This window comes from Rasamsonia byssochlamydoides, assembly GCF_041956645.1.
Source record: "Rasamsonia byssochlamydoides strain NRRL 3658 unplaced genomic scaffold VTN77scaffold_4, whole genome shotgun sequence".
Lineage (NCBI taxonomy): Eukaryota > Fungi > Ascomycota > Eurotiomycetes > Eurotiales > Trichocomaceae > Rasamsonia > Rasamsonia byssochlamydoides.
In genome coordinates, this window is record NW_027192387.1 from 673640 (window position 1) to 684271 (window position 10632).

At 49.7% G+C, this 10632-nt stretch overlaps 4 protein-coding genes across 4 annotated transcripts in view; 3 read left to right on the top strand and 1 right to left on the bottom strand.

Moving 5' to 3' along the window:
- Positions 1-547: 547 nt before the first annotated feature.
- Positions 548-2259, top strand: VTN77DRAFT_5579 (uncharacterized protein; the record flags this gene model as incomplete). The annotated part of the gene is made up of 6 exons (XM_069421762.1): positions 548-665; positions 743-1361; positions 1419-1467; positions 1517-1599; positions 1679-2078; positions 2155-2259. The coding sequence occupies 6 exons, from the start codon at positions 548-550 to the stop codon at positions 2257-2259; spliced, it is 1374 nt and encodes a 457-aa protein (XP_069281733.1).
- A 1372-nt stretch (positions 2260-3631) lies between these two features.
- Positions 3632-5522, top strand: VTN77DRAFT_5580 (uncharacterized protein; the record flags this gene model as incomplete). Its single annotated transcript, XM_069421764.1, has 6 exons — positions 3632-3995; positions 4053-4073; positions 4121-4579; positions 4632-4756; positions 4818-4983; positions 5053-5522. 6 exons carry the CDS (start codon positions 3632-3634, stop codon positions 5520-5522), a joined length of 1605 nt encoding a protein of 534 aa, XP_069281734.1.
- A 1633-nt stretch (positions 5523-7155) lies between these two features.
- On the bottom strand, positions 7156-8207 carry VTN77DRAFT_5581 (uncharacterized protein; the record flags this gene model as incomplete). The annotated part of the gene is made up of 3 exons (XM_069421765.1): positions 7156-7335; positions 7422-7778; positions 7845-8207. The coding sequence occupies 3 exons, from the start codon at positions 8205-8207 to the stop codon at positions 7156-7158; spliced, it is 900 nt and encodes a 299-aa protein (XP_069281735.1).
- Positions 8208-9966: 1759 nt separating this feature from the next.
- The window catches only part of VTN77DRAFT_5582 (uncharacterized protein), a gene marked incomplete at both ends in the record, with an annotated part of 1207 nt that continues 541 nt past the window's right edge, over positions 9967-10632 (top strand). The window contains one exon of the mRNA XM_069421766.1: positions 9967-10620. Within this exon, the coding sequence (XP_069281736.1) occupies positions 9967-10620 (654 nt within the window). The remainder of the gene's footprint in view (positions 10621-10632) is intronic.

The following is a 10632-nucleotide window of genomic DNA, read 5'->3' on the forward strand; positions in this document are numbered from 1 at the left end:
GGTAGTATCATAAAGCCTGAACACTAACTATGGAGGGCAATGAGCCGCAGCGATCCCCATGATCCGGTCATCCTCGCCGCATGCAGCCAACGTCCAACGGTCGTCCCATTAATTTTATTGGCTTCTCACCACTCCCATTCACCAAAACCAGCTTAATACTGCTTGATGGTCGATCGCCGGTGCTATCGCCGTACTTATCAGACACCACACATGGCCAATCGGATGGCTATCATTTGTCGTGATTCCGCGCCTTCTCGTCATCACAGTATCACACCCACACAAGATATTTAACTTCAGCCTTCAGCTATCAGCTCGTGGTCCACGCGGGATGCCCCGCCTGACATGCGAATCCTTTAAGTGCGATTTATTGCCTAGCACGGTAGACTTGTCGCCAAGGATGACTTGACAGGACCATCCTATCGCCTTCGACCTGTAAGAGTACTCGCTCTTTTCCTTGCAGTTTGCATTTACTTCATTCTTATTTCTCTTTTTCTTTACCTCTTTTTTATTTCAGATAAAAGGAGACCTGCACGGGGCGTAGCCCACCATGCCGTCCTTGGAGTTGACAGACTTCAACATCGTCTGTTCAATCCTGGGACTGTTCATCACCGCATACGGGCTGATCTCGTACGTTATAAAAGAAAGATTCTATCTTTCTGATGCATGTAAGCTTGCCAAAGCACAGTATCGTGTAGACAGACGCGGAGGACTCAACTGATGACTTCATCTTTCTGAATCTCAGTGGTCTCCTTCCTGGCGGGCGTCCTCCTCGGCCCCGCGTTAAACATCTTCAGCCCCCTCGGTGTGGCCCAGGGTGATCCGGAGAATATCGCCTCGATCACGTACTACTTCAGCCGGCTAGTTCTCGGAGTCCAGTTGATAATTGCCGGCATCCAGCTTCCCAAGCGGTATCTGCTGCATGAATGGAAAGCGCTCGCCGTGCTGCTGCTGCCAGGGTTGACAGCCATGTGGCTGTGCAGCAGCCTCCTCATCTGGCTGCTCGTCCCAGATCTGCCGTTTCTGCATGCTCTCGCCATTGGAGCTTGCGTCTCACCCACGGATCCCGTCCTGTCGAGCTCAATCGTGAAAGGCGGATTTGCTGACAAGAATGTGCCCGTGGCGCTGCAGAGGATTATCATGGCCGAGTCCGGCGCAAATGACGGGCTGGGATATCCGTTCTTGTTCCTCCCGTTGTTTCTCATGCGATATGCAGGCTCGAACCAGCAGGTGTCTGACGGCGTCCTGCGCGCGCTCGAGCGCTGGCTGGGCGAGACGTGGATGTATGTCATCTTCTTGAGCATCCTCTACGGTGCGCTCGTCGGGTTCATCGCGAAGGAACTGTTGCGTCAGGCCGAAGCCAGGTTTGTCGTGTTGCTAGATGCTTTCAATCTATCTGGGAAAATGCTGAGATAGATCAGGCATTACGTTGACAAAGAGAGCTTCACGGTGTTTGCTATTTCTCTGGCTGTACGTGTAGGGAGCCCTTCTTGCTGTTGTGGTACTGACAATCGTCTAGCTACTTGTCATGGGGACGTGTGGCCTGATAGACAGCGACGATATACTGGCATGTTTCATCGCGGGAAATGCCTTCACATTCGAGTACGTCCATCTGTTTCGTCGTCTGCTTCTTTCAAGGCGTTTTCCCATTGAGAAATAGTTCATAATTAACGATGCACAGTGACTGGTTCCGCATTCGAACAATGGAAGACACGCTGCAACCGACAATCGATCTGGTCCTGAACATGGCCATGTTTATCTGGCTGGGCATTGTCTGCCCCTGGAGCTCGTTTATAGACGGTAGCGTCGTCCCCGTCTGGCGACTGTTTCTCCTGGGCATCCTGGTGCTGCTGCTCCGGCGTCTGCCGGCGATCTACCTCATGCGTCGGTTGATTCCGCAGATCACAGGAAGTCGGGATGCGCTGTTTATGGGGTTCTTTGGCCCCATTGGCGTCAGCGCCATTTTTTACTGCTGTCTGGGGGTCGAATTCCTGAGATCGTTTGCTGAGGAAAACCCTGCTGCTAAAAAGTTGCAGGAAACGATGGTCGTGGTCGTATGGTTTTTAGTGACGACCAGCATCGTAAGTTGCCCGTCTTCCTTCCAGTCTCCCTTTTTTTTGTCTTTTTTTTTTTAGTTGCTTTGGCTGATCAGATCAGATTGTTCATGGTCTATGTATACCCTTCGCCATGTCCGGGAAGTTTCTGACCCGCAGCGTGCAAAGGACTCTCTCGCGGATGAACAGCCAACCCTTGCGTATATAATTGGTGAGTACTCTACTTTCATTTTATGAGTTGTTCACTTTAAACTGTACTCATCTGGCGGGATCCGCCCTGACAGCCATGCTAGGAAATCACGAGAGTCCTCCAATTTTCTTGACGACCATCCTCATGTTTGGATGAGAGATCCATCTGACTAGACATTTCACGTATGATACTTTCACACCGATCTGGCATCTGTTGCATATGGCGATGACGGCGTTTTCTGGATTTGATGTGCATTTGGGTTCCATTGAGTACATATCAAACGCAATACAATAAATACCATTTTGGAACATCATTGGACCAGGAAAATTAGCTGAAGAATCGGCATTCGACCGAGAGAAAGCTTAGGTCGACATCGGTGTATTGAAAGAAAAAAGATGGGTGGTCTGGCAGTGGCTATCGAAAGAGCGAAAGACGGTGTTTTTCAGCAATTCCACACACACAGCAAGGCAATGAAATTCCATACATTACACAGCCCAGTAGGAGCACTACTAGAGATCTGAGCTGGAAAACCAGATCCCGAGAAAAAAAAAAGCCTCAGCACAGAGCGCCGCTCTAGACGATTCGATCCTCGGACCGAGCCACTCCGGTGGAACATTCGCCTGTGATATTGTTCCCGACAAGAGTCTGCTGGTTGTACAGAGTACTCCGCACGCCAGTTATAATTAAAGAGTACCGAGTGCTTAGGCAGTGTCTTTCCTCCTGCCCGATTTGGCAACGCCGAAGTTGGCTGGTATCGGGGCAACTCCGAGTTGTCAGGATGGAGATCGACATGGAGATCCCCACAGCTTACCCCGGCCTCCCCTCTCTCTCCTCAGCTATTACTCCGCACCCACGAAACCGACCTGCTGGTTCGTCGACCGTCACCCACATGATGATGAATAATAACGCTCGGGGAGAATCATCGCACACACTGTGTGGCCACTGGCCCGTGGCCACTTCAGTAAATCTGCCTGCAACTCGGTGAGTCGATGCAGGCTAACTACCCTATCCCCACAGATTCTGACCGCAGCCTAACCCTGAAACACGTTGACTGAGTCCTGACTGGCCTGGACTCTGACACAGCAAATCAAAATCATCGGGCTCCATGCAGAGACATCTGCCGGTAGTCAGCAGTCGACAGTCAACGTTCGACATGATCGGCGTTTCCTCCGGTAGATGCTTTCCCGATGCTTGTGCAGATGGAGATTTTACTAGTTATCAAGGACAGGCCCCTGCTGTCGATGCAGGTTTATTTCTTCTATGTGATCTGATCTGATCTATCCACCTCTCCTCTGGGATATCGACATAGACAGCCAGAGTAAGGGTGGCAGTTGGAGTCAGGACAGTCAGACGGATCTGATCTGCTCTGTCTTCTGAAATATCAGCCATCATGACCGGCCAAGTCGGCGTCAGCTGGCTTCGCGGCGCCGTCCTGGTCGGCGCCATCACGACAGTATGCTCCTCCGCGTTCCTGCTGTTCGGCTACGACCAGGGCGTCATGTCCGGCGTCGTCATCTCGGAGTACTGGCTGCACCAGATGGGCAATCCGAGCACGATCATGGTCAGCACCATCACAGCCCTGTACGACGTCGGGGCGGTGTTTGGGGCTATCTTTTCTGCGGTGTCGGCTGAGCGACTGGGACGGAAGAGGACGTTGATCTTGGGCTCGGTTTTGGTCATTATCGGCGCAGTGCTTATGGGCTCGTGTTATGAGAGGGTGCAGATGATGGTTGGGCGTATCTTTACTGGAATTGGTGAGATGAAGTCAGGATACCTTACACTGATCGTGTATTGACTTGCTTTTTTTCTAGGGATTGGATACCTCACTTCAGGTAATATTCCACGCAGACTGATTCCATAAGAAACTAACAACCCCTAGTTGCCCCCGTCTACCAAAGTGAGGTGTGTCTGCCGTCGCAGCGCGGCTGGCACGTCTGCTGCCAGGTGACGATGATGCTGTTCGGTCTGATGCTAGCGTACTGGATGAACTACGGCTTCTACTTCCACCCGGGCCCCGTTCAATGGCGGTTCCCTCTGCTTTTCCAGATGGTCTTTGCCGTCTACATCATCGCGGTCACCATCTTCCTGCCCGACACGCCTCGATGGCTGATGTGGCACGGCTCGTCTCCTGAGCGGGGAACCTTGGTGCTCTCGCGACTGCGGAACCGACCGATCGACGATCCTGTTGTCCAGCAGGAGAAGGAGGATATCCTCGCGGCTATTCGGATCGAGGAGCAGGAGGAGGGGACCTGGATGGATCTGTTCCGCGACGGGGGGACGGCGGCCAACAAGCGGTTCTATCTGGCGTTGGGCATTCAGTTTATGCAGCAGATGACGGGTGAGAATCATCTATGTGTTCAAAAAGTACACAGCGCAGCTGACAAGTCCAGGTATCAACATCGTCACTTACTACGCCCCGACGCTCTTCCAGGAGAGCCTGGGTATGTCGCAGGAACGCGCGCTCTTCGTCGGCGGGTTTCTGCAAGTGTGGTATATTATCGCTTCCTTCCTGACAGTACGTTTTTCGCTACTTCCCTGTAAAGTAAAAATCGCATGCATGCTGACATATATTCTAGTGGTACATGATCGACGCAATCGGCCGACGTCGACTGTTCATCACGATGGCCCTCGGGATGTGCACCGTTCTCGTCTGCGAGGCGATCTGCGTGGCGATCGACAATCGGGCATCCAGCATCGCGGCAGTGTTTTTCGTCTTTGCCTTTGAGGCGTGTTTCACATGGGGTATGTACAGTATCATTAAAAACTTTCCTAGCTATATACCGGTATCGTCAATTCTGACTGCTGCTACAGGATGGATGGCCTGCGTATGGGTATACCCTCCAGAAATCCTCCCCCTGAAGATCCGCGCGAAAGGCGCCGCCCTGGCCGCCGCAGCCGATTTCCTAGGCAACTTCCTTGTCGTGGAGATCACGCCGCCGGCGCTGCAGAACATCGGCTACCGGACGTACATCATCTTCGCGGTGTTCAACCTCGTCAACGCTGTCATCGTCTGGCTGTTCTACCCGGAGACGATGGGGCTGACGCTGGAGTCTGTCGATCACCTCTTCATCAGAAGCAGTGGGGATGATGAGGAGCCTGTGTCGGCGCGGTTCTACCAGCGTCTGCAGTGGTGGGTTGTCCCGAAGGCGTGGGATGCGGTTCGACGAAGTAAGGCGGAGCGGGCTGCCGGTCATAAAGATGCAGCTGTGGAGTCTGGAGCTGCAAATCCTGTCGAGAATGGAAAAGCTGCGACGGAGATTCAGGCTGAGCATGTTGGATGAGCCTGATACCCTAAGAGTATATATACAACGTACATACATATGTACTCACATGAACATGTGGATAGTGATCGAATCATGAAAATAGATGACTGGGTATATATACATACTATAACACCTGGACCTTCAAGATCTTGATCTACATACACGCATGTTGGAACGTATCAGTCTGAACTTCTTCCATTGATTAAAAATCATCCCAGCCCAGCGATGATCTCGCACCTCAACGCGGTGCTGAGATCTAGTAATCCACATTATATATATAAAGCCAAGATGAGCTCCTTCATGTACATGTACACGTACATACAATTGAATTGACTTTTCTCCCCTTAATCCAGTTGCCATTTTTCTAACAAAATCAAAGTAACCCCCCTCCCCCTCCAATTTGACCATAATATTACACTCCCTGATATCTATTATTACTATAAGGTAAAGCAACAAGTCATTAATAATAAATATATATCCTTGAGTGTTTGTTTTGCTGTTCTAGCAGTCTTGTATGAATTAATGACAAGCTATTATTCATAATCATAAGCTATTTTTTTCCCTTAAAAAAAAGAGTATTTTACTAATCCTACCTGGTCTTTGTTACTCTTACAAGGTAAGATAGTTATTATCAGACGTATATACGGAATAGTACCTTCTCATTTCATATAAAGCTCGAGGCCCTCAATAATACCTAGTTGTAACTACTTGCAAGGATAGTTATGGGAACAAGGAATAAGCTAGAATAGATTAATCCCTATTTTATTTATCCCTTTTATTATGCCAACTCTATAAGTGATATCCCTTGACAAAAAAAAGAAAGAAAAAAGAGAGAGAGAGAGAGACGAAGAAGTAATAAGAGGGTAAGAGTGTCAGTACCACTACACTTAAGGGTGATTTCTTTTCTAATGAGAAGGGTATTATTACCCTAGGGCCTCAGAGCGCTATAATAGTTGTTCACATAGGAAAGACTCTTGGCCTCAGCTGACTATACCTATACAGAGAGAGAGTCACGCATATCTCCCCTTTGTGAAAATAATTGAAAACAACTGATTCGCAGAGTTAAAAATCGTCTATCTAGATAAAGGTATTGCCTATCTTGTTACTAGTCAGTAAGTATATATATCTTTCTACCTACCTAGGAATACACGATACGATGGATACAATCGGGTTGTAGTACATACGTACTGTATGTCACATAGGGAGTACTTTATGTATCTGTCTCCTTTGCCTAGATGCAGTAATTAATAACAAAGTTGGTCGTACATGCTACCTGGTTAGCGCCATGCATTGAAGCAGAACGATAATAACAACAATGATTTAATATCATACCACCGAATATATATCGGACAATGGTATATTACAAGGAAGGATGGTGAGCTAATATACTCCGTCGCATGATGTTATTAATTATCCAATGGTCGGCGCTAATGTGAACAACTTCTTACAGCAATGATGTATGTATGTACCTTACTAGTAGTCTCCCTTGCTTGCCTTTTTCCTTTCTTTCTTTCTTTCTTTTTTTTTCTTTTCTTGTTTATTGATTTCATTCATACCTAATTCATAACACAGCCAGAACTATGTACAACGTATATCCTTCAATCATATATCCTTCAGTCATATATACTTTGATCACTCCGTGTCAATCAGTTTATTTTCCGCTGTACTTCGTCACAAACTTAATCAACGCCTCATCGACCTCCTTGGGGTGCGACGCGCTCAAGAAGTGAGCACCGCCCTCGATGGTGATGAGCTGCGCGTCGGGCGAGTTGACGAACAGCTTGATCTCCTCCTGGGCGTTGGCGACGGAGTAGACGACGTCTTTGGTGCCCTGTCAAGAACAGTCAGTATCGGTATCAATTGACATATATCATCGCAGATGGCATGTGTATAGGGCATATGTATAGGGGGACGCACATGCAACCACATCACCGGACACCGAACATCGAACAACCTCCCATGGAGACCGTCCCTATCCCGCAAGTTGATAGCTGCCATACGGATACGCCGTCTGCCGTCATCACCCTGGTAGTTCTCGCGGATGGTCTTGCGCCAGAACTCACGAACCTCAGCCGGGCAGTCGTCCTTGCCGAAGCCGATATCGATGAGGAAATCGCAGTAGTCGAGGTCAGGCTCGAAGTCCGGCGTCGGGACGTTGGAGGTCCACTTGTTGATGCTGGGCGTGAGGAGGTTCGGGGCATCCCAGCAGTTGAGCTGGCGGGTGCGGTCGGACTCGAAGTCGAGAGAGGTGCCTAGGGGGATGATTCCTGCGATCTATATTTACATATCATCAGCATGTACCGTACAAGGTACTTTTTTTCAGGAACTGTCTGGGGCTACCTTCTCCGGCCGTAACAGCGCCATCCGCACCGTGATCCAGCCTCCCTGACTCGTCCCCAGGACGAAGGCCTTGTCAATCCCAAGGGCGTCTAGCACCTGCAGGTTCATCTCGGCCGTGTCCCAGTAGGTCCAGTTCTCGCGCTTGGTGCGGGTCTGGCCGTGGCCCAGCAGCTCGATAGCCAGCAGGTTCATGGTGTCAGTCAGCTTCTTGTTGGCATACTGCTGGCGGTACAGCTCGGAGGAGGTGGTGAACGAGTTGACCAGGACGAGCGTGGGCTTGTTCGGGTCGTAGGGGTAGGGCATCTGGTATGCGGCGTCGATGCCGCCGAGGTGGGGGACGTGAACAGTCTTGGTGTTGGGCATGTTGATTATAGAGTATGTTAGATCTGTAGATAGATAGATAGGATGTATATACAGTCAGGTGCTAACCTGCGTCTTCAGACAGTTAGCTAGCCAGAAAGAAAGCAGGAATCCTCACACTTCAACACTCTACTTTCATCCAGATCATCCGGACAAGGACAGGTTTATATAGTTGATCCATCCCCTCAACCCCACATCTTCACCAATTCAGAACTCCGCAAAAGCCATGACGCAGTTACAGCTTCTCGGTAGAGACCGGACCGGATGGAGTTCTCGATCCGATGATTCCAAAAACTGGGTACGTTTCCAGAGGGTCCCCAAAACAAGTTTCCACAGGTCCCAAAATTGGGGATCACTGGTGATTAGTAGGATTACTGCGGGGGAAGTGGTCAAGGTCGTCCAGTTGGTCAAGGTACTCCATATGTTATCGGATGAGGTTCGTCGTCGTTCGTTATCCGAGGTACAGTACAGGTACTGACGAACATATCCCGGAGTACATATTCGCCGGCAAATGGATTTGATTATGTATGTACTCTCTCATCCGAAACGTTATGTATCGCCCATGACCCCCAAGGATACAATATCCGAGGGAACTGGATCAGCTGACGAACATTATTAGGTACTGGCGTATTATATCCACTGCAAGTGGATTATGAATCTCTCTCACATTCGATTCTTGAATATGCTTTTTGATCTGGTTTTTGTAGCAGATATATTTACAGCTATTGGCTAGATATCATTATATGTACTGGGAAGTATACAGGCATCTCTTTCGCGCGCGTATTATTAAAATACGGGATTCCTACATTGTATCCGACCTCACTCAATCAACGGTATGGGTAGTGTCGCGACTGCAGAGATGAGCTATCGTATCGCTGTACGAACAAACCGCACGGGAAGAGCCACAGACCTATTTTTCTTTCTTGCCTTGACTGTGGAGCATCCCTTACATCATCTTCCATCGTTCCGAGTTTGTCGTCTGGTCTGACCATACGCGCACGGTTGGTTCATAGAGGAACGGGAATAGTAGATTCTCACGGCCAGGACATGGGCCACGCCACGTGGTTCTCCCGTGCAGCCTCACTCTCGATCCAATGTGAACGAGGACAGGTCGTGGTCAGGTAGATGAAAGCGGGAAGGATTGGTGTCAGTTGTCACACAATGGGGTTTCTTCCCCTGTACTAGCCTGACGTCGAGCATTACTTTCTTTCGAAATCTGTGGATGAAGCAGCTACTACGACGTACAGAGTGCAGTGTGCAATAATATCCACAAATCGGGTTCCCTATATGTATGTGGCGTGAATGCGTATAGACTCTCCGACTCATTCGATTGGACGTTGCGGTTCCCCTAATTTTACCCGCGGGAGCTTCTCTTTCGCTGTACAGCATGACAGATCATCAAACTTTCCTGTCTCGATCATCAATAATAATTCGGCGATTTTATCCTTGAAAAACTACTGCCTAATCAGCCGACTTCCAGTTGGTTAATTTCTGGACGGTGTGTCGTGTTCTACTTGTTGAGACACCTGGCGTTGGCAGGCAGCAACATAATTCGGATACAGGCCATTCCGAATAGGGACAACTCACACGAGCATATATACAGGGCAGTCCACTGACCTAGCTGCCAGCCAGAGACTTGAGGAACATATAAACAGCCGTAGCAGCAGGTGGTATCTATACTGCTGCAAATTCGCTTTCTTCTGCACCATCAGCCGGATTGATTCTTAAGATTGACGGGTTGATAATTGCACCGCAACACATCATGTCTAGCATCCCCCTCGCCAAGTGGTCGACCATTAGCGATCTCACTGTGATTCCTGACAAGTGGGAGTCGTACCCGATCATCGAGCGCTCGACCGTTCAGTCCTGTTCGTTTCAGAATCTCACTTCGTCCACGAGCATCCAGCGCTCTAACCTGAACAGGGTGACACTGCAGTCGCACTCCAGCAAGGGCAAGGGCAGCTATATCAAGCGCAGCAAGCTCACGGACAGCGTCGTCGTGGATTCCAGCCTCAAGCGCTCCAAGCTGTCGCACTGCGTGCTCATCGCTGTTGGGCACGCCAAATGGTCGAAGGCACAGGGCTCGCACCTCGATCAAGTCCGGCGTCTGAAGCGCTCCGCCGTCGAGGATAGTTCGATCAGAAACACCAAAGATATCAAGTGGAGTACCGTCCAGCGGTCCTCTGTGACGGATAGCCCGCGCATAAAACGCTCTACGGTGCGAGGCGTCCGCATGACCAATAGCGTCGTGGATCGCTCATCTCTGGTAGATTGTGATGTTGTCGATTGTGAGATCTACCGCACCAACTTCACCGGGATGGTGTTGGCGAATGGTATCTGGAGGGATGGACAGTTAGTGGGCCGGACGAGCGAGAAGGAAGTGGTTGTAAGGCCGAAGGAGGATATAGATAAGAAGGTAGTTGCCCCC